This window comes from Bacillus rossius, chromosome 15 (assembly GCF_032445375.1).
Source record: "Bacillus rossius redtenbacheri isolate Brsri chromosome 15, Brsri_v3, whole genome shotgun sequence".
Classification (NCBI taxonomy): domain Eukaryota; kingdom Metazoa; phylum Arthropoda; class Insecta; order Phasmatodea; family Bacillidae; genus Bacillus; species Bacillus rossius.
Genome location: NC_086342.1, coordinates 47403094 through 47427843, shown reverse-complemented (window position 1 = coordinate 47427843; position 24750 = coordinate 47403094). Strand labels below are relative to the sequence as shown.

Below are 24750 nucleotides of genomic sequence, written 5' to 3'. Positions count from 1 at the left end.
AAGGTAAATATGTAGTTGAGCGGTATTTGCGAAAAAAAATGTTAAAAACTGAAAATACTTTAATTATATGCTCTTTAAATTCCTCTTTTCATTAAAGCCGGCAGATATAAGAAATTCCAAATACTTTAGGAGATATCAAATTTTTTAATTTTCATAGTTGGGCAATATTTGTTAAATAAAATTTAAAAATTCAGAAAATACTTTTTTCTATGCTCTATACCTCAATTATTGAATTGTATTATATCAGTTAAGAATTTATTCTAAATGAATTATTTGTATTAATACTTGTATTTTAAATATATTTGATTACGTGGGCCAGTCTAAGGACTCTTAGCAGTAAAGTGTAAATATTCAAGCTCGACTTAAGTGTCAAAGATTCAAATAAAAATTCAGACTCGAATCGACTCGACTTGAATTTATGATCTACAAACTCGACTCGAATCGACTCGAACTAATTATTGTATAATTCGACTCGACTCGACTCGACTTAAAAATTTGCAGGTTCGTACATCTCTAGTTTTTATGAATCACTTTACCTAACAAAAAAATTTTTTTTTCCGCATAATCGTCACACCCCTAATTTTCAAACTTGATTTTAGAATAAAATTTGCGACGATTATGCGAGGAAACACGTACATGCAGTTCCAAATATCGCATTCACTTCTTTTACTAGTCATCGCAAAGGAGTGTCCGTGTTTTCTGTTGTAGTCCATATTTCTTTTCTTCCCAATACATGTACATGTGATGAAACAAATACAAATAAATAATAGTTTGTTTTCATGTTTGAAATGCCCCAAATAGTCAGTGTTTTGAATTGTCTTGCGATTTATTCCACAACTGTTTTACAAGACAGTATTGAAATGAAATTGAATACTTTTTGCTTGTTAAAATGACTAATACTGTTAATGTTTTTAATTATACAGTCACCGAAATAACAAACTCAATAGTGACCACTGGTAAATGACATAACTCATGACTCATGAGGTACCTATGTTATGTCAAATATTTTTTTTTTCTATTTAATATTCGTTATTTTGAAGTTTTCATACTCGAAGTAAAATTGAATATTAATAATAAAATATTACTTATATTCGAAAATTTAAATATTTGCACAGGCCTACTAACACAATTATAAAGACTAAGTCTAGAATAAATAATTTTAAAAACAACATTGCTTTAAAAATAAAACAATAAAAATTGTCTTTAGGGAGAAGTGATCATGATCAAGTATGATAATTGAGAATCACAGCCATCAAGATATATTTATTGCAGTAGTTCTGACAATTATCAATTTTAATAATTAATATATGTTCCACACTTATCTCACAAATTAAAGAAACAAACAATTTGATGTGAGACTTGACATCCAAATTAATTTTTAATTTATTAATAGTACACCTGTGCCAATACTAGTTTTTTTATCCGAAGCAAATATCAAATCAAATGTTAAAAATTGTGATTATTGTTCTCGGCAAAGCTGTATTATATTTATTATATACAATACAGGATTTAATTTAAAAAAATAATCGTTAACGTTTGTAATTTTTATACTGATTAAGTGAATAACCGAAAAGGCCCCATATGTAACCTGATTCAATACAAAATACAGTATGTCCGTAAAGTTACAGTGCACTTTCAACCGGACACAGGAGTATTCCTTTTATTATATCTATCTCGTCTGGTTGCTTTCCTGTGACCAGTCAAAAGTGCACCATGACTTTGCTCACATACTGTAACAAACAACCATGCAAATATTAATATGGAGCATTCGTAAAAAAAAATGGAGTGCCCTCTTTTTATTTTTTTAAGTACCTAACTATATTTGTTCAAGCAACACATACAACACAAAATAAAAATTTCAAATATCTTCATGAGCGAATCCTTGTCTTCCAATGTTGTAAAGCTTAGTAACAAATGCGATCCTTCACATCAGACGCAAAGCATTGCATCAGAATCGAAGCTTTAAATAAAATGAAAGGTGAATTTCATGGCAAAGTCAAATCAAATAAAAAAACGGGGGATGTCTGTAAAGTCGGTTTACGGACAATATTTTTACATCATAACGTCATAAGAAAACATTGATGAATAATTGCATACTTTATAATTTTCAAACATTATTTACATTTTTTGCAAATTTAATTTAAAAAATTTGTTTAAATATAATCACGAACAACTAGTTAAAGAAAAATAAACGGAAATAAAATCAATGTCAATAAATTGTTAGTTTGAAATGAACGAAATTGGACAAATAAATAAATTTTTTTTAAATTTCTGCTTTTAAAAAAGCCCGCCTTAACCTGTTTTGATATCATAGAAGATTTTCTGGCACGGTGGTTGGCCGGTCCTTGCACGCTCAGCTCGGGCGGAACATGACGAGTCATGCATTTTTTCGTGCGTACAGCCGGCGTTCATCTGTTTACAAGACGTCATCAGGTTAAAAAAAAGGCTTGTATTGGTTGGCGCGCAGGGAACACGGCCCACCTTGAGGTCGCAGCACTCCCCCGTGGCGCACGAGGCGTTGGAGTGCAGCATGCAGGTGGTGGCGTTGCAGCAGGGGTTGTCGCACAGGTCCCGGAGTCCGCAGTCGCACTGCTCGCCCGCCTCCACGAAGCCGTTCCCGCACACCGGGCTGTCGAACAGCCTGCCAAGCAACCGCCCCACTGCCCGTCACACTGTCGCCGGAATACTACAACCAGCGATACAAATTAAGTTTATCGAAAAAGTATTTATATGCAAAATTTACTTACACGAAGAAAATTATAAATTTCTTATCCCAAGGAAAGTGTTTGTATCACGAGAAAAATATTAACTGAGAATATTAAACAGGCTTGCTAAAACAACTACATTCTGAAGTGGCTCGGTTTAAATGATACGCGCTTGAATGGCGAGCACATAGTCACGCCCATACCACGTCTATCTCTTACAATCTGACTCTTACGCGATCTTTTATTGGAATTTCTGGACACCCCTCTCTCTCTCTCTAACTGCACGTCATTAGGCCGAGCTGCCTAGGCGTCCTCGTAGTGGACACCCCTATGCAAGCGATTCTCCCCCTGAACACAGGCAGCTGCGAACTCTCATTGGCCAGACCGTCACCCCCCACACTCTCGAGTGGGCGTGCCAGAGGGAGGGTGGAAGTCCGCTCCGCTCTGCTGGGCGTCTAGTTACCATCTGCCTGGACGCAGGATGCTGCTTGCGGCCAGTATAGGCCCAGGCAGGTGTCACACCCTCACGTGCACAGGGGGTGGAAAGGGGAAGCCTAGTGCGTCATTGGTCTGACAACAGTGCTTTCTTTTATATTAAAGAACAGAGATGTCATTAGAAATGTAGGTAGTTTACTGCAAGATCTAATAAACATATTGATATCAAAGTTTTGAAAAAAAAAATTTATTTTCACGTAGTTTTAGGAATGGCCAATGCAGTTCGATTCTTGTATTTTAAATGCTAGTAGTGAGCAAGTAATATTTAGTTATTTAAGTTACGGATGACTTGATTCATTGCTTACACATGTACTAGATTTACACCTCATCACAGGTTTGTATACAGTCACAATTCAGTATTCACTGGTTCACTGAATTAAACCCAGCACCAAACAGCTTGGGTTCAGATTTTTTTTACATATGTATTCCAGCTATTGACCTTTGTATGCCAGGTAGCATTACTGCATTATCCAGCATTTTTTTTGGTTCGCTCAAGAGTTTACATATGTAGTTACTGTCGGTTTTCATTTCAGTACAGCACTTCCTGGTTTCTAGCAGGTTAGGTTACATTTAACATTTTCACGTATGGTATTCCCATTTTAAACTACATACATAGCTGTACAATAAACCAGTAAAATTTCCAATTGGGCATGGCGTAGTCCTGAACATGCCGGATTAACGACCCTTCACCTCATTAACATTTCCTTGAGTTTAAACAGCACCATCAGTTAATAGAGAAAACAGGTTGCTACTATGTATATGAATATATGACTAACACTTGTAGATAAACTAACGACCAAAACAAATAAAACCGTATTTACGGTATAATATTTCTTGAATATAAGTTAAAATTATTTAGTAATTAATTCATTGCAATTGATCTAAGGACACATAATATCAATTATTGAATTACAATTGAAAGAAGTTTTTCTGTGTAATACGTCTAAATATTTCAGGACAGTCAGAAATTCTTTAAAACAGTTGTTTTAAAGCCCATTGCAAAAGGTAGTGAACACGAAACTACAAAGGGTTCTATGGCTCTGTGCAAGGTTTTCGTGTAATGTTACGTGCAGCAACCCTGTGCCAATCAGGTGGTGCTTCTCGCCACAAACAAACCTGGCCGGCTTGTTGCGCAGACAGTAGTCCATGCCGTGCTCAAACGCTAGTGCGAGATACTCCAGGCTGCACGAGCTCCAGTGTGTTGGTGTCACCGAACTGGAAACACACACAATTGTTCCTCAAACACAAAAGTTAACAACTAAAGTAAACGACGCACACATGTTTTCATCCAACAGACCACCTTGGAAAAGAAATCACATAGAAACGCCAAAAGGTTGATTTTAAAAAAGCCTGAATGTGCTTAGCAAATTAAAGCACAACATAATGAAGAAATATTAGTGAAGTGAACATTCAATTCCTTACAACACTTACTAACGAAATATTTCAGTGCCCAGGATAGACTGGACATAAATCATGAGAATGCAGGCAAGTGTAGTAATAAGGGAATCGGCTCCGGTGATGCATCAGAGATACAGCAGGCATCGGAACTGAGTCGGAAGTTGTGAGTAGATAACGTCAATATAATGTTGGAGAGGCAGAGAAAAGCCGGATTACAAATCTTCTGCGTATTTCAAATGTAACGTTAGATTCCTGGATAGCTGCCAGTTATGGAGATCTCATGTGTCACCTCGCGTTGTCAAACTAATGCTGCATTTGACCAGAAAACAAAGCCCTCTGAAGGTCTGGAATGAATAAAGTGTGTCAGATGACTGAAGGGTATGTATGATAAGTTTTGAAAGTTTAATCCCTAATCTATATATATAAAATAGGATGTTGGTATGCATAACGTCGATAAACTCCGATACTGTTTAACCATCACCATAAAAGTTGGCAAATCGAAGCGTTTTTTTCATGGAGAAGGTTTTTATGCTACATATACATATTGTTGTAACTCGCCTCTAGATGGTGCTGCAGCACATCAGCTTCGAAACCTTTCAACCGATCGCCAAGAAAATTGGTAAACATAGATATTTGAACACGGAGAATATTTTCGCACTATCCAAAGTGTGTGTGTGTTTGGTTGTCCTTCTTTCACGCAGCAACGGAGCAACATATCAACATGATTTTTTCCATGTAGATTGTTAAGGGGCTGAAGAGTAACGTCGACTACATACAATTGTGAAATTCCATCCTTAAGGATGAGAAAAAGATGGAAATTCAGTTTTATAATAGATAATCATAGGAGGTCGGTCATAGATGCACAAACAGTGAGTTTGTGGCATTTCCCTGTGTCCAAAACACGGTTATATAGTACGGTCTGGCCACTTCCTATCCTTCTCCTTGGTGAAACCTATCCACTTGGTGAAGCTTGTGGCTGCTAGCGAACTAAAGGCTGTAACAGTTTAGTTTAGAACTTTTGTAAATAGGTGATGCTGCCTTGAATTTGTAATGTGCTATCAGGTCTGAATATTGGTGTCCTGGTTTTGCTGATGCACAGCCTTAATTCACCAAGACTGTGAAATCAATGGGACTTTAAAATAAAATATCCCGTTTTCAAGTGTATACCCTAGAGACTTGAAACTCTGCAGTGATGTTGCTTATATTATGATGTGTTTAGCCCAGCGAATGTTGGGTATTTTGGCTAGCAAGTCTATATGTATTTTTAATACATTTTTTATTTCAACAGAAAAATCATTGAAAATAATTAAAAAAAAAAAAAAACAATAAATAACCAGAGATATTAAAGAAGTAATTAACCATGGAACCAACTCCGCATTTCCCTGGATCATTTCAGACAAACACGGGAAAAAATGAGGATGCAGAGACTGAGATTCCTTGTGGGTTCAATTTCAATATCTCTCCTCGACTCAATTTATGAGCATAAAATAAATATCCAAGTAGTTGGAAAGCCACTATAAATTTGGATGTTCCGTATTTTTGTGGCAGCCACCTACCTGGCCGCACATATGGTGTTCTGAGCGTCAGAAAATACCACGCAATTTGGAAATTGTTTAATATAGGCTACCATAATGATGTCAGTTTACGAAAAGTATTTCGCTTTTAAACTGTGCTTTAGGAGAGTGAAAATGTATAAAATACGTATTTTCAGATTAATTTTTTAGGCATGAAACTTACAGTAGAGATTCTTGAAAGCACTACAAGGACTTACTTACATTTCACTTTAACCTTGATTCATTCACCATATTATGCTCAAACAACGTAGTCACTGCATGCACAACAGAGAAGACTGCGCACTAGCCCAGAGCCCTTGCACTTAGAGTAGATATAAAACTATAAACACCAGCGAGCGTCACACCATCATCCCACCTCACTGAAACAATTAAAAAACCCTAACTATACGGGCCCCTCAAGACTTTGTTCATAACCATGTAAAATTAAACCCTACCAAACAAACGGTCCAAAGATTATAGAGATGATAAAGTCTGGAGTTCCAGATGGTCTAAAAGGCATAAATAGAACACGTCCGTAATGTCTGTAAAGTCCGAAGGGTGGAGGGATCCTAATAAGTACAAACATAAAAAGTGTGAAAGTTCTTAAATGTGATAAAAAACAGGTCAGCAGTTCCAGAAGGCTGACGGTTCTGAAAGGCGGAGAAGACACAACAGAGAAGACTGCGTACTAGCCCAGAGCACTTGCACCTAAAGTAGATACAAAACTATAAACACCAGCGAGCGTCACACCATCATCCCACTCAAACTCAAACAAATACACATCATACTCAAACGAAAAAACACCCTAAGTTTATGAGCCCCTCAAGGCTTTGTTCATAACCAAGTAAAATTAAACCCTACCAAACAAACGTAAACGGTCCAAAGATTATAGAGATGATAAAGTCTGCAGTTCCAGATGGTCTGAAAGGCGCAGGAACCGGAGCGGACGCGGAGCTGACCTGGAGGAGGGAGGAGATGATAAAGTCTGGAGTTACAGACGGTCCAACACGTCAGTAATGTCTGTAAAGCCCGGAGGATGGAGGGATCCCAAGACGGCTCTGAAAAGCGCAGGAACCGGAGCGGACGCGGAGCTGACCTGGAGGAGGGAGGAGATGATAAAGTCTGGGGTTACAGACGGTCCAACACGTCAGTAATGTCTGTAAAGCCCGAAGAGTGGAGGGATCCCAAGACGGCTCTGAAAGGCGCAGGAACCGGAGCGGACGCGGAGCTGACCTGGAGGAGGGAGGAGATGATAAAGTCTGGAGTTACAGACGGTCCAACACGTCAGTAATGTCTGTAAAGCCCGGAGGGTGGAGGGATCCCAAGACGGCTCTGAAAGGCGCAGGAACCGGAGCGGACGCGGAGCTGACCTGGAGGAGGGAGGAGATGATAAAGTCTGGAGTTACAGACGGTCCAACACGTCAGTAATGTCTGTAAAGCCCGGAGGGTGGAGGGATCCCAAGACGGCTCTGAAAGGCGCAGGAACCGGAGCGGACGCGGAGCTGACCTGGAGGAGGGAGGAGATGATAAAGTCTGGAGTTACAGACGGTCCAACACGTCAGTAATGTCTGTAAAGCCCGGAGGATGGAGGGATCCCAAGACGGCTCTGAAAGGCGCAGGAACCGGAGCGGACGCGGAGCTGACCTGGAGGAGGGAGGAGATGATAAAGTCTGGAGTTAGAGACGGTCCAACACGTCAGTAATGTCTGTAAAGCCCGGAGGATGGAGGGATCCCAAGACGGCTCTGAAAGGCGCAGGAACCGGAGCGGACGCGGAGCTGACCTGGAGGAGGGAGGAGATGATAAAGTCTGGGGTTACAGACGGTCCAACACGTCAGTAATGTCTGTAAAGCCCGAAGAGTGGAGGGATCCCAAGACGGCTCTGAAAGGCGCAGGAACCGGAGCGGACGCGGAGCTGACCTGGAGGAGGGAGGAGATGATAAAGTCTGGAGTTACAGACGGTCCAACACGTCAGTAATGTCTGTAAAGCCCGGAGGGTGGAGGGATCCCAAGACGGCTCTGAAAGGCGCAGGAACCGGAGCGGACGCGGAGCTGACCTGGAGGAGGGAGGAGATGATAAAGTCTGGAGTTAGAGACGGTCCAACACGTCAGTAATGTCTGTAAAGCCCGGAGGGTGGAGGGATCCCAAGACGGCTCTGAAAGGCGCAGGAACCGGAGCGGACGCGGAGCTGACCTGGAGGAGGGAGGAGATGATAAAGTCTGGGGTTACAGACGGTCCAACACGTCAGTAATGTCTGTAAAGCCCGAAGAGTGGAGGGATCCCAAGACGGCTCTGAAAGGCGCAGGAACTGGAGCGGACGCGGAGCTGACCTGGAGGAGGAAGGAGATGATAAAGTCTGGAGTTACAGAAGGTCCAACACGTCAGTAATGTCTGTAAAGCCCGGAGGGTGGAGGGACCCCGAGACGGAGCTGACCTGGACGAGGGCGCCATGATGCAGCGCTCGCTGGGGCAGCTGCACTCGTTGGTGTCGTGCTCCATGCCGAAGTTGTGCCCCATCTCGTGCGCCACCGTGGTCGCCACCAGCCCCACCACCGCGCTGTGGTCCATGCTGACCCCGCCGGAGAACTCGTAGGTGCAGATGGGGCCCTTCAGGGCCTTGCCCACCACCCCGCCGTCAAACACCACCCGCCTGAACAATCCCCCGGCTCATTGTTCCACCTTCCATTCACACTAACACACACGCTTGGTGAAAACATAGTCGCAAAATACAAGGCTACTGCAAATACATTTTTTTCCCCATTGGAATCGAATTTTGAATTTAATATTTTTTCAAACAAAAGTTACCAATTTTTTTCTTTCCATATTTCACAAGTCCAAGAAAAATTAATGCAAAATATGCATAATACATAATAGTGCGGTGTAAAATGCAAGTAAATAAAAAAATAAAAAAATCTAGCAATAGATTCTTAAAACCATTAAATTTAAAATTTGAAAATTATTTTGTTCATGCTTATTATGTACATAAAAATTTAGTTTTTAGTATTTGAATAAAAACAACACACAGATTATTAGTTGCACATAAAAGTATGTATGTATCATTTGCAGAAAAAAAAAAAAAAAAAAATTTTCCCAATGAAACATAAAATTCATAAATGTTATAATATTTTCTTTTAAAATTTTTTTGTGAATGATTTCCACTTCCTATATCTATTGGTAAGTAATAATATATTATTTGTTTTAAAAATTTAACTAAGCATAAAATTACTCACAAATATAAAATATTTTTAAAATACTAGCACACCCCAACAAAATACCTATATGCCATTTGCTATTTGCTATTTGTAAAAGTCAGGATTGCATTCATAACTAAAACTGTTTGACAAAAATGCAGCACGGGCACACACTAGGAATTCATTCTTCGTATTTCCACAACCTGTGCTGTATGGTACTATATGAACGAGGTGAACCTATTTTTAAACTTTTTTCAGGACCGTTAAATAAAATAATTTTTACTTCACAGGACTATTGTTTTTATTTATAATAAGCAAAAATTAAAATTAATAAGAAATAAATCAACTATTCCCGGGAACCGTGACCATATTTTATGCTGGAATACTGAAACCTTTCACGAGATAGTTTGCACATTATTCAAGTCGACGGTCTCGTACTACTTGATGCTGAACGTGAGACCGTGAACAGAACTGAGCGGTCGGTGACCACTCACGTGAGCAGCTGGGCGTTGTCGTTGGGCAGCTCCTTGACGAGCCGCTCGCGCCGGTAGTGCAGGAAGTTGGTGAGCGTCGTGTCGCCGCTCTCCACGATGGAGATCTCGTCCAGCTCCGACCACACCACCACGCCCACCAGCGCCACGAAGATGTTCAGCGGGACGTACAGCTGGCGAGCAAACACGGGGCAGGTGAGGGGTGTGCCGCCAACCCAGGGGCGCAATAGCAGGGGGGGCAAGGGTATTTTGCCCCCACCCCCCTCTGAAACCTTGAAGTGGGGACAAACGGGGGCAAAGAAAATGCTGTGTAATCAATTTTTAGACAGTAAAACTGCTTAAATAGCACCATTTTCCACCTTGAAATACAAATTTTTCCCGGGGGAGGACCCCAGGACCCCCCGCTTCAATAGGGGGGATCAATGATTCTTTATAAAAAAGTATATCCCCCCCCCCCCTTGGAAATTTAGTTGTTGCGCCCCTGCGCCAATCCACCATTTTTTTGGCACGATTTTAAAACCGTAATTTTACCAGTCAGTTTTGCAGCTCAAACTTAAAACTTTTCCCGCTCTCTGCACGCTCCCGTTTAATCTTCGTCAGGCCAGTCTCCCCAAACCTGTTCCCAGCACCAGATCTGATTTTTTGCTGAGTCTTTGCGAGTCAGCCTGTGTTCAGTAAAATAAGACACGTGTTGTGCTTATCGTGGGATTCGGCGGATGGATACTACTCCTGCAAGTAGTCTTCTGGCAACACTGTCCGTTGGTAGAGCAGTGGACTTCAAGGTGGCGCCGCGGTAAGCTGCTTGGTAACTTTGTCGGTGATCTGGCACAGTTTTTAAGTATATACACAACAGACTGTGTCTCGTCTTACCGCCCGTCGCCTGTAATTCTCCTCCGAGCCGTGATCAAGGCGGCTTATCCCTGCGTTTTCCCCGGGGGGAGCCTGTCTTTCTCGGAGCTCTCCCGAGGCAAGCACCTAGAGGCACACTTGCGAGTCGTTTTACCCAACGTCCCGGCAAGTCTCTGGCCCCGTAGAGCTCAATTTCCTGCCGTTGTGCAGTTTCCAAGGGATCTGGGTGCTTACGGTTACCATGCGCAAGACAAACTGTTCTTTGAAATTCTCACTTCACTGAGGCACAACTCCCTAAGTATTTAGGTACAGTTTACTTCACACAATACTGTGGGACAAACACAGCACATGTAGAACATTTTCAGTGGAAAGAAATGGTTACGATTTTGAATATATAACTATAACATAAAATGTAATAGTGTTTTCTTAGACTGGAAGTGATTGTTGTTAGTATTATCATAGTTGCAATCACTCTTACAAAGAATGCTGCAAGGTTTTTTTTTTTCAACCTCCGATCGGCTGTAATAAAAAAACGGGAATGAATTGGGAAATTATTTTAATGTCAAAAAAAACGTACATCTTTACTCTATTTTTCCACATAATCACCGTGCAGATTGAGGCATTTGTCGTACCAATGCACCAGCTTTCCAATACCCTCTGCATAAAATGATGCCTCCTGCCTATTCAGCCACGTTTTAACAGTGCTCTGCAGTTCATCATTGGTGTTGAAGCGTCGTCCTCCAAGCCACTTTTTCAACGTGGGGAAAAGGTGATAGTCACTCGGTGCCAAATCCGGACTGTAAGGAGGGTGATCAAACACTTCCCATCGAAATCTTGCAAGGAGTTGCTGTGTTACGGCGGCACTATGCAGTCGGGTGTTGTCATGAAGCAAGACAACACCAGATGTCAGCATTCCTCTCCGCGTGTTGCGTATCGACTGTCTTAGCCGTCGTAGTGTCGCGCAGTATGCAGCAGCATTGATTGTTGTCCCTGGCTCCATGAAATCAACCAGTAGCACACCTTGGTGATCCCAGAACACTGTAGCCATCTGTTTCTTGGTGCTGAATGTCCGTTTGAACTTTTTCGGCTTGTTTGGAGAATAGGTGTGCATCCACTGTTGTGATTGAAGTTTTGTTTCTTCATTATCGAAATGAATCCATGTTTCATCACCTGTCACAATTTGAGTCAAAAAGTGTTCACCATCATCTGCGTAACGCAGCAGAAACGACAAGGCTGATGCCATTCGCCGCTCCTTGTTGATGTCAGTCAACATCTTGGGTACCCATCGGGCACAGATTTTCCTGTTTGTCTGTAACAATGGCGTATAGGGCTGACCTTGAAATGAGCGGAAATTGTTCAGACAGTTCTGAAATCGTGAATCGAAGTCTCTCACGAACAACTGCATCAACTCTCTGAACTGTTTCATCTGTTGCTACCGACTTCCTTCCTTGGCCACCTTCATCATGAACATCAATACGGCCTTCGCCGAATTTCCGACACCACTCTCGCACAACGCCATCGCTCATAAAGTTTTCACCGTACACAACACTCATTCGGCGATGGATTTCTGCTGCAGTGTGCCCTTCTGCCTGTAAGAAACGGATGACTCCACGCAGCTGGCATTTCGCCGTACAGTTTATCGTTGCAGCCATGTTGACATTCCCATAAATAAAGCTTCAACTGAGGTGTGAGTTGGCCGCTCCACATGGTTGGTGGAAGGGGGTAAACACTACGAGACGTGTCGATTCGTGTACGAGCGATTAGGGTATCGATTAATGGGCATGCCATGGAGAAATGAAACTGTAATCACACTGCAGGGCACTGTTAAAACGTGGCTGAATAGGCAGGAGGCATCATTTTATGCAGAGGGTATTCGAAAGCTGGTGCATCGGTATGACAAATGTCTCAATCTGCACGGTGATTATGTGTAAAAATAGAGTAAAGATGTACGTTTCTTTTGACATTAAAATAATTTCCCAATTCATTCCCGTTTTTTTATTACAGCCGATCGGAGGTTGAAAAAAAAAAACCTCGTATATTGAACTGTAGAAATTTTACAGTGGAAATAAGCTACGTACAGCACAAAATTTTTGTCAGCTTCAACCGAACCACAATGTGTTGTGCTTCATCTAATTATAATAAAATTTTGTCACAGTAAAATATTACAAATTGTCAGGGCTGTGAATCTGAGAACGCCTAGAAAACTACTACTAAAAAAAAAAGAATTTTTGCTGCTCAAACACCTGAGGCAGGGTCAGCATGGATGGGATATTGCTGGTACACATGGTAAAAAAAATATTAAAAATTGTATCTAAATGATGCTTTCTTCACTGTTTTAAGCCAATCAGAGTTTAGGGAATTACCAACATTTAAGACAACATTTAAAAAATAATAATTAATGCAAACTAGCATTTTAGCTATACAAAAGAAATTATTTATATATTTTTTTGTTCATTCCATTGAAATGTCTGGTAATTTGTAAGAATAGAGAGAGACTCCTCATAGTTTACATGTGTATAGAACCTGAGAAAAATACACTTCAGAGTAGACCTGTTTTGCTCTGGAACAAGTCTCGTGACGTGAAGCAGTGACACTTGAGAACCTACAAACATTTAGTTCTAGCAGGAGTGCTTGCCCTGTTGAAGCCATTTGGCTCTGAAAATTTAAAGATCCAATGACCCCGGAGTGAATAGGCTCAAAAGTGTGTAACATTATATTTTCAAACAAAATAAAGCTTAAAATAATTATACATAGAACAATGTATTAGAACTATCATTAGAGATATTAAAACAATGTATTATTTTTTTTCTGCTATATTATGTTTCAAAATATAATGTTACAAACTTTAAGTCATATTCACCCATTTGATCCAATTCACTCTGTTTTAAAAACTATCAGTTCTTTTAATAAGACATGTAGTGCCTAAATGTAGCATTAACCTAGGATAAATACTAGAAGACGACTTGCAACACACTTTAATTATCTACGAAAATAACTTGGATGCAAATACTGAAGAAGACTGAGAAAATTATTTTTCTTCAAGCCCAAAATTGTAATCAAATGCAGTGCATTATGTTCCTAGCAACCCATTATAAATGTGTAGATTTTTAATAAAAAAATGTAGACTTGTAACTAATATGCACATTCTAGTCATTCATGCATATAAAAACTTGACTTTAAATAGACAAATCCAGTAAATGCTAAGACAAATTATGTTTAATGGTTAGAAAAAAAAAGAGCCTAAAGAATCTCTTTAAAATAATTTGAAATACATAATATGTAATATCATCTACATGATAATTTATTGGCTGCAGCCCACTAGTCACTATTTCAATATTTAATACTAGATCCCAGCACATGTTTTGCTTATTTTATATATATTTTTTTTTAAATTCAAGCTTATATTATAAACAAACTAAATGTTCCATACAATTTTTAACATATGTATTATTTGTGTTTTGGGTCTCTTTCAAATCAAAATTAAAAAAAAAAAAAAATCCAAAGATTAAATATATGCACAAACACTGTATAGAATCAAACTCTTGAAATTAGAAAAACAGCCAAATCTTAAGAATATTAGGAATGAGATCTATAAAAAAGTAGAGTTTACTCTTATGTACATCTGTTAGAAGTTATAGGTACATACTTGGCATGATAATAAACTAACTTTAATTTTGTATACAGATAACTAATAGAAATTAAAAAAAAAAGGACTGGAGTGATATTATAAATATGGTTAATAAAGTATGAATTCAATCTCATTAAAAAAAATTAAATAAATACTCAGTATTCAAAATAAATAACTTTATAAAATTAGTTATTTAATTTAATAAAATAATCAAGATAAATTTTAATAAATAGGTAATGAAAATAACTAGTATGCTGAATGTTTATTCTAATTTATTAATATCAATTAGAAATTAAATAATAATGTTATAATTTATAATGAAATAAATTAAACATACAAGAACATAACCTCACTTATATAAATGCACTTGAAAAAGTTTATAAAAACAATTTATATCACTAATATTCATAATAATAAAAATGTTTTTAATAATATGGACCAGTATTTTTTTTATTAAGATTTAAGTTTTAACATTAATTATATTATATATTATTTATAATATAATTAATATTATATTTTAATATAAGATTTAAAAGCACATATGTAATTTTTATTTGCATGTAGTCTTTTTTTATTCCTGTCAATTTTTGTTTCATGATGTGTACGCATCAAAAAAATTCCCTCTCACCTAAAGAAGAATAACTTCACAAAACATACAATTTACACGGACAAAATTGTTTTCAGTACGCATATATTGATCGCACTGTATAAGTTTTGTTGGTGATATAACTTTCCACACAATGCGTATTTACAAAAAATATAGGTATTACAAAAAATATAGCTTAGGATACTTCTATCCCATTGCAAGCACTTAAAACACAAACATAAAAGTTCTATAATGTCACGAACTCACAGCCAATAGAGATTAGTTTTCAATGTTTCCTTAGGAATATACAAAGAAACATAATTTTAATGGCTGTACTATAAACAATGTATTTTTAAATGACATTAGGGCAAACAAAATTTTATTTTATATGAGGTATCAAAATCCTTTATTTTACAGAGAAAAAGATTTTTAAATGAGACTTGCTCACACAGTTATATTCATAATGATACAAATCTAATAGTTTTAAGGGGAAAAAAATAGTTTTTCAATGAACGAAAACACAATGTATAACCAAAGGTTTAATTTTAAAGCATCAATAACATAATTTAATATAGTTGAGAAATTGAAAAAAAAAAAAAAAATACTAAGAAACTTTTAAATGAATTCAAACTACAGGAAGGACCAACTCTTCAAGTTAACTAGAGCCAAAGTGCAGTACCGAGTTGACAATGTTGGCGATCTGCTTGCAGTGGTGGTACACCTTCTGCAGGTTCTCGCCCCGCTCCTTGTAGCCCTTGTTGTCCACCACGAGCACCAACTCGACGTACCGAGACTGCTTGTTGGCGTTGTACGGGCCGTGGATCGCCTCCTCCGCGCCTCTCTTGTACTGCAACACGGAGACACGGCGACGCCTCCTCTAGAACACTGCCGGTCTCCAGCACTGGGCGACACTTGCTTGAAGTTCTCATCGAGAAGGCCGACACAACATTCCTGCTGAGGAGAGACTTGTAATAACACGTAGGTATGTATTAATTTTTTTTAATATTTAATAGACTAGGAAATCATTATTATTATTATTATTATTTAGATGTAAGTGCTTTTTCAATGAAAATACATTTTACAATTAACAACCGTTACTGCACTTGCCGAGTGTACATCATTAGCGCAAGTGTGGCTGCACAGTTATTACTTTCTCTCCAGTTTATCAAGTTGGCAACAAGGAAAGTGCTCGGGCAGTGGCCTTATAGTAGTAATCCCCTGGCTTTTGCCTTTTTTAATCACTTCTTTCCCGACAGTACTTACAATAGTAGCTTGGCTTCTGGGTTGTAGCCGCGTCCTTGGCGAATAATTCACCGACGTTTCGGTCGACATTGCAGTTACCTACTCCTACCAGCTACCTACAGTAGGTAACTGCTCCCTGATGATGGCGACTGCAATGTCGACCAGAAACGTCAGTGAATTATTTGCCAAGTACGCGGCTACAACCCAGAAGCCAAGCTACTTCAGACAATGGCCGTGAAAGCCTGCGAACATTAGTACTTACAATACACTGAAATAGTTTCACAGCTTTACAAAAACAGATTAGTGTAAAAAAAAATTGTTTTTGAGTTTTCAATTAACTGGTTCAGCATTCACTCTCGGAAAATCTCGATGTCAAACCCCCCCCCCCTCCCCCCCCCACCACCAAAATTCATAAATATTTCAGTTTGCAATGAATCAGGGCCAATAGGGATGATCAGGGTTATGACATCAAATCAATGACAAAGATTTGGTAAGTCACATGGTCATCCATCTTTGATTAATAACATTTGTCCACACCAATTTCTAAACGATTTAGGCATATTTTGTACCAGTTGCAACTTGCGTACAACCCAACTTATATACTAACTTCTGCTAAAACATTAGCTAGAGAGAAACGTAATTCACCCTCAGTATTCTGTGGAAATCCTTGTTTTCTTCTATCTGATGTGGTGTTCCAGAGTACCCTGAAAAATAAACGAGTAAACTGTTTAAACAAAAATTAATGGTGTGAATTATAATTTTAAAAAAAAAAATATTTTAATGGGAAGGAAATAAAAAAATATTGCTAAAGATAAAAAAATAGTGCATTTGGGAATACACACATAATCCATAAATTTGAAGTTGTAAATCACTACAGGAAACAGAGTACCTATTGATCACCTTGTGAACAACAACAACAACAACAACGACAGAACAAGTTGAAGAGTGTCATGTATACTGTCTTGAATTTGACAGTCATCAACAGTAGCCTGGTACGAGTGATACCCATTTCCCAACTGTCACTTGCAAAGCATCACATGAAGCCTGTCTACAAACACCAACAACCACATGAAGTTGAATTTAGACGAGATTTTTGCAAGCTTATGATATGAGGCCAGAGAAGAAATGACCAAATTCAGGAATGAATGAAAAATAAACTATAACAGATCAATTAAATTTTTTTCCCCAGTTCCTCTACATTTGACAAAATAATCCAAAACTGTACTAAAACATTTAAACTATTTAAAAAAATTAAATGGAGACAGGATCTTCAGATCTGTTTAACAAAGGTCTGAAATGAATTGGCATGTGCGAACAGGGCCTCAGTCCAAGCAACCCAGTTTTGAGCAACCCTTTTAGCATACGTAAAGAATTTCCCTAGCTAATATTAGCTAAACCGCGCGTGTGACTCAATCCCTTTTTAGCATAGATAGTTGAAGCTGTCCTATAACAGGCGATTTTCATGCTTAACTCACTTTGGCATTTTTTTGTGACTGAGGCCGTTTTAGCATGTGCCGATTCAAATAAGGTAGCAATAATTATACGTAAATGCTGTCGTAATGGCTAGGGACACCTGTATTTCGCGATTTCATTTCATGTCAAGGTATTTCACAAAACACTGTAGCTTTTTCTAAGAGTCATGGAAAATTGTGAGGGTGCAGCAGTACCGTGACCACATTCTCATTGGCCCCGTCAAGAGCGGGACGACACCTCTCACCGACCTCAGCCAATAACCACAGGAGAAAAGCTGCAGTATTTTGTGAGAAATACCTTGACACAAAATGTATTCGCGAAATACAGGTGTCCCTAGTAATGGCTAAACAAGTTAGTCACAAAGCAATACATACCACACGTCTGATTGGCCATCAAGTCGGAGTGGCTGTAGAGGATGTGGAGAGAGCTGTTGGATGTTTCGGCAAACGGATCGCCGCCATCTTCAGTCGAGAACCTCTCCAAGTAGTGCAGCTCCTTCCCGTCAAAAACCACCCCGCTGGACCACAACACGCCAACCAATCAGCGAGGCGTTTGATGCAAACACCAACACAACCTCCTAAACTAGTTATCAGTTAGGAACATTTCCCACATATATCATGTTCAAAAGTTCGGCACCTGGTCCACACACAAATTATTTTTCAGTTGTGCCTTAACTTTTAAGGTTGATTTGATATAATTTAAAATCTCTATATGCACTATGTATGCCAATATGAGCACTTTTTAAATCATACTTTAAAAATATCACCACACAATATTGAAAATGGAAGGACATGCAATCCAGACACGTAGTACGATATTTTGAGATGGACACTCTAATAAAATAAAAAGGGGCCAGGGGTACTCCTCCCCTGCAGAAATATTTAAAAAGTAATATTATATTAAGCTTACAAATTAAGCATGTTTAATATACGATATTCCCAAACTACAAAAATACTGGTCAAGTAAGCAACTGAACTTCAGGAAATGCTTTAGTTGACCACTGTGTTGAAAGTCGTACTTTTGGACTGGAGATAAACTTGGAGAGAAACAAAAATAATGATTGGCGATAGGACTAATACACTTCAACTGCAACACTTGCCAACACGAGTTGAAAACTGTTTAAGAATATGTTTACCGTGGATCACTAATTCCTAGCCAAACCAGCAGTTACACAGCAGAGATAAAGCAGAGTATAGCGACTTCCCACAATGCAGTGGTTAACCTTGTAAAGATCCGGTCAAGCAAGCAGAATACAAAACATACAGAGTATCAACTTATGGGAACGTTGGCGCAGAGTATTTTTCTAGCTGTTGTTGAATAACAGACCATTAAGGCAGAAAATATATAAATGGGTTAGGTGCCTTGGGAATGTGGTACTGATAGTGAATGAAACAAATTTCTTCGGCAGCCAAAAGAACTAAAGTCTCAATCTTAAATGAACTAAATGTTAAGTACAGATTTGTCACAATTTGCAGACGCCGCATCCGACAGTACTTCGGGAAAGTGATGCTCCGAGATGGAGCTAGTCCAGGGGTCGGCAACCTTTTGAGTCGGAAGAGCCAAAAATGACAATTTACAAAATTTCAAAGTATTTAAAGAGCCACAAAAGTTTTTCTTGCCAACAATAAACAGTACTTGAATAAATAAAGTTGCGCAGTAATATTGCGTCGATCGCATTTTTACCAAAACACACAATGACGTAATATTACGTCGGCAGCCTTCAAAGTGTTAATAAAATATAACAAGCGTGGAAAAAAAACAGGCTTACTACTGGTTTGTAATAAAAAAATATATTTTCTGTATAAATGACCTGGTGATGCAGTATTTCTGGAACGGAACTAAAGAGCCGCAGCTTCACATCCAAAGAGCCGCATGTGGCTCGCGAGCCGCAGGTTGCCGACCCCTGAGCTAATCTCCAGAAATAAGTTGGTTGGCCAAGAAAAGGTATTCAGGAGACGATCCAGAGGTATAACAGCAAGCAGATGGTTAAAGAAGATGAAATGCTTTACCACGAACCCTGCAGATTTCTATCAGAGAATCGGACGCTCACCTATATGGAGATCACAGTCAGAAGATGCAACTAGGACACAGGATCACGACTACTCAGCGGTGAGAATGACGACTCAGATCATGGACACTCTAGTTCATCTTTCACTCACATTGCATAACCTCCCACCCCACACCCAAAAAAAAATGCACACAATCAACTAGTATACATTAAAACAAGTGACATACCTGAGGATTAATAAGGACAGCAGGCTTTCGGGGTAATTGTCTGAAGTTGCTTGGCTTCTGGGTTCAAACGTTTCGGACTACCTTGCAGTCACCATCTTCTGGGTTATCAGTTACCTAGTAAGGTTCTTAGAGGTTCTCCTGCCTTGGCCCACAGTTGCAGCCAATCTGGTAACCTACTTAAATTCTTTCCCAACTAAAATACAGCAAAAAATATTTGCAACTAAATTTTTTATTTTTTAAAATTCTACCAGTTATTATTCTTATAAAAATCAAAACAATTTAATTCTAAAATTTAATGATCATTTATCTCTATATTTACTTAAAGTAACAGGGCTAAACATATATGCAATTTCAATAAAATGTTTTTTTGGTTAAAATGTTACACGGGGTAGTGGCTCTCAAGAATAGGGTAATACCGCACGGTATTGAGTGTCATTACCCCAACCCACTCGGCCATTTTCTCTGCATGAAAATTTGTAGACATGATGTATTTGGTGGATCCGTACAGAAGTCTACTGTTTGAAAGCTGAAGATGGCGACTGCAAGGTCGTCCGGAACATAGGAAGGTCGGGGGAACCCGGCTACGACCCAGAAGCCGAGCAGCTTAACGCCTAGCGGTGGGGTCGGGGGTGTGTACGCCGAGAGGCAGGACGAAGGACGAAGAAGGATGAAGGATGAAGGATGAAGGATGAAGGATGCAGGACGAAGGACGCAGGACGAAGGACGCAGGACAAAGGACGCAGGACAAAGGACGCAGGACGCAGGACGCAGGACGCAGGACGCAGGACGAAGAACGCAGGACGCAGGATGAAGGACGCAGGAAAAGGACGCAGGACGCAGGACGCAGGACGAAGAACGCAGGACGAAGGACGCAGGATGAAGGACGCAGGATGAAGGACGCAGGACAAAGGACGCAGGATGAAGGACGCAGGACAAAGGACGCAGGATGAAGGACGCAGGACAAAGGACGCAGGACGAAGGACGCAGGACGAAGGACGCAGGACGAAGGACGCAGGACGAAGGACGCAGGACGAAGGACGAAGGACAAAGGACGAAGGACAAAGGACGAAGGACAACAAAGGAAGAAGGACAACAAAGGACAAAGGATGCCGGACAAAGGACGAAGGATGCAGGACAAAGGACGAAGGACGCAGGCGAAGGACGCAGGACGCAGGCGAAGGACGAAGGACGCAGGCGAAGGACGAAGGACACAGGCAAAGGACGAAGGACACAGGCGAAGGACGAATAACAGGACGAAGGACAAAGGACAAAGGACAAGGGACAAAGGACGAAGGACAAAGGACGAAGGACAAAGGACGAAAGACGACAAAGGACAAAGGACGCCAAACGAAGGACGAAGGACAAAGGACGAATGATGCAGGACGAAGGACAAAGGACGAATGATGCAGGACGAAGGACAAAGGACAAAGGACAAAGGACGAAGGACAAAGGACGAATGATGCAGGACGAAGGACAAAGGACGAATGATGCAGGACGAAGGACAAAGGACAAAGGACGAAGGACGCAGGCGAAGGACGCAGGCGAAGGACGAAGGACGAATAACGCAGGACGCAGGACGAAGGACGAAGGACGAAGGACGAAGGACGCAGGCGAAGGACGCAGGACAAAGGACGAAGGACGAAGGACGCAGACGAAGGACGCAGACGAAGGACGCAGGCGAAGGACGAAGGACGCCAGCGAAGGACGCAGGCGAAGGACGAAGGACGCACGACAAAGGACGAAGGACGCGACAAAGGACGAAGGACGCACGACAAAGGACGAAGGACGCACGACAAAGGACGAAGGCCGCAGGCGAAGGACAAAGGATGCAGGCGAAGGACGAAGGACGGAGGACACAGGACGAAGGACGCAGGACGCAGGCGAAGGACGCAGGCGAAGGACGCAGGCGAAGGTCGAAGGGCGCAGGATGAAGGACGCACGACAAAGGACGAAGGACGCAGGACGAAGTACGCAGGACGAAGGACGCAGGACGAAGGACGCAGGACGCAGGACGCAGGACGAAGGACGAAGGACGAAGGACGCGGGGATAAGGGGCTAGTACCTGACGCCGTGGCAGGTGGAGACGGCGGCCCAGGACTCGGAGACACCTCGCAGGCGGCCCCTGTAGTGGCACAGCTCCACGTCCTGAAACCAGGACAAGGACACGTGTCGGACACAGCGCTGTGCTACACTACAACCAGCGACCACGCCCGACACCCGCGGGAGACAAGGTTTACAGAACCCCGAAACTACAAATAGTCACCGGCTTCGAAAATTCCAGCGTTTTGGCGCCGAACACACAAAAATTGTTACGTGAATATTGATGAGTTGTCAAGATGCAAAAAATAAAATAAAAATAATATGAAAACAAACCCAATAAAAAAGATTGCAGGCTTTCACGGCCATTGCCTGCATTTTCTTGGCTTCTGGGTGTAGGCCGTGTCAGGTAACTGTCTTGCGACGGCCTACACCCAGAAGCAGAGAAAACGTGAAACAAACTCATTGTTACAATTTTTTTTTTTTAACTGATGAACCCCGCATTCTGCTTCAACGTACCAACGCCTCCACCATTGGAATACGAGTTTAAAGAAATACACATACTGAACCAGCCATACTGAACACTGCCTACTCATGTTCGCCCTTAATTTTAAAAATAATTCCATAATGTTTTTAATTACTTAATGAAAAAGATGTTGTTTGAATTATTTAAAAAAATGTTTCATGATAATGAAATGATATCAAACCTCAATATTCAACTTGTAATTGCAGTAATTAATTTCTTTTTTTTTAAAAACAGAAAGTTTGTACCGCAAGCATCTCCCTGTGATTATCCATTGCTGAGACATTGCGTTTTTTTATTCCACAAGATGGTGGACGTTTATTATAAATTCAAGGGTGTTCCCCTTTAATTTTTTTGGGATCTTTCTGGGAACGCAAAAGTACATATAGTGCACACTTTTTTCATAATTAGCTAGCCAAGTAGAACGTTTAACATTTTTGTGCAGTATGGATCAGGATAACCAAATGGAATAAATAACTGAATTTTTTTTTGTTTAATGTTAATGCTGGTGGCTAATACATTTAATTTTTTAAAATTATTTCAGTAAAACGTATTTAATTATATTCAGCCTTTTAAAATCATTGAAATTCTGGTTATTTAAAACGAATTAATAAATATAAATAATGTTTTAACTAGCAGCCAATATAATTGACTTTAAACCTTAAAAGTTCCAGTTTGATATTCCAATTTATTCTCATTGTCCACAGTGCACAAGAACATTAAAAGTGCAACTTTAACCGGCTAATTATGCAAAAATTATGTGATATATATTATTTCGTTTTGTGAAAGTTCAGCCACTCAAAAAGTCGACAAGTTCAACCGTTATTAATGTAAGTATAAAACAATGACCCGGAACCAGACACACACCACACCCTTAAAAGATATAAAATACACATATTTTGAACTAACTTGTGTTTACTGTCTCTGATGCCGAAAATGTTTGCTGATTTTATTGCGTAAAAATTAAAACAATCGCTAGAAACAAGGTTTTTAACATGCGGCGTACTTTTAAAACATTAGTTTTATGAGCGTTGTGAAACGTATTTCAAACAATTATTATACCAACCATCAAAAAAAATATAACTGAGGAAAATACTTGGAGAAAAAAAAAACACAGTAAAACATAGATAGTCCACGAATTAATTAAGTAAAATAGGAAACGATATAATGTAGTTCCAAAAATATAAATATTTTATTGTGGTACATCCTAGCTTCGCTAAAATATCTGACCTAAATAAAATTAAATGTTAAATGTTACACAAGTGAACAGTATCAGTCCGTATACAGTAACAGCATTAAAACACATTCTCAGAGCAATTCAGTTGTTAATACCCAGTTCTTTGAAATACCGTTAGTTATTATAACTCCGAGCTGTTCTCATCGAGACCAACATATATGTTACGAAAGTAAGCAAGCCTTCGTGTTACATTTATAAATAACAAATACAAGTGTTAATGAAACTACTTGACAACACCTCCATATAAACTTACAGCTACAGTACCTGTACAGAACTGGTATGTGAATGGCTATGCCCCCAACTGGCCGACATTGGTCTTTATTAAATGCTGCGCACGCAGTACTTACTTTACCCGTTGGTTTGTTGATAACGTGAACACCATTGTGCTGGTACTTTTCGAAGTACGATTTGGGGATGAGATCCCTGTTAAACATAAGAAAACAAACTATTTTTAGCATATTTTGTTGTATGCATAGTTAATGATAAGTGAGTTTTATCATTACTATAATCCACTCTTGCAACACTGCAGTGTAACGGTGAACTAGAGAAGCGATGGAAATGCATTTGAGGGGAAAACGGGAAAACTGGGCCGGGAATCGAAGCCGGATCCTCTTAAAGGAAGAGAGTGGTCTCATCACTCAGCCACTGGACCACACAATCAGGCGTCTCTGGACCACACAAACAGGCGTCTCATAGCCACACAATCAGACGTCTCTGGGCCACACAATCAGGCGTCTCTATACCACACAATCAGGCGTCTCTGGACCACACATTCAGGCGTCTCATGGCCACACAATCAGGCGTCTCTGGCCACACAATCAGGCGTCTCTGGGCCACACAATCAGGCGTCTCTGGGCCACACAATCAGGCGTCTCTGGGCCACACAATCAGGCGTCTCTGGGCCACACAATCAGGCGTCTCTTGGCCACACAATCAGGCGTCTTATGGCCACACAATCAGGCGTCTCTGGGCCACACAATCAGGCGTCTCTGGGCCACACAATCAGGCGTCTCTGGGCCACACAATCAGGCGTCTCTGGGCCACACAATCAGGCGTCTCTGGGCCACACAATCAGGCGTCTCTGGGCCACACAATCAGGCGTCTCTTG

At 40.1% G+C, this 24750-nt stretch overlaps 1 protein-coding gene across 1 annotated transcript in view; it reads right to left on the bottom strand.

Moving 5' to 3' along the window:
- The window catches only part of LOC134539274 (uncharacterized), a 137062-nt gene that overhangs the window by 41420 nt on the left and 70892 nt on the right, over window positions 1–24750 (bottom strand). Inside the window, exons 19-27 of the mRNA XM_063381096.1 lie at window positions 23990–24065; window positions 21908–21990; window positions 17985–18127; window positions 16783–16841; window positions 15575–15742; window positions 9836–10005; window positions 8585–8800; window positions 4317–4415; window positions 2482–2641 (exon numbers count right to left, since the gene is read on the bottom strand). Coding sequence (XP_063237166.1) covers window positions 2482–2641; window positions 4317–4415; window positions 8585–8800; window positions 9836–10005; window positions 15575–15742; window positions 16783–16841; window positions 17985–18127; window positions 21908–21990; window positions 23990–24065 — 1174 coding nt within the window. The remainder of the gene's footprint in view (window positions 1–2481; window positions 2642–4316; window positions 4416–8584; window positions 8801–9835; window positions 10006–15574; window positions 15743–16782; window positions 16842–17984; window positions 18128–21907; window positions 21991–23989; window positions 24066–24750) is intronic.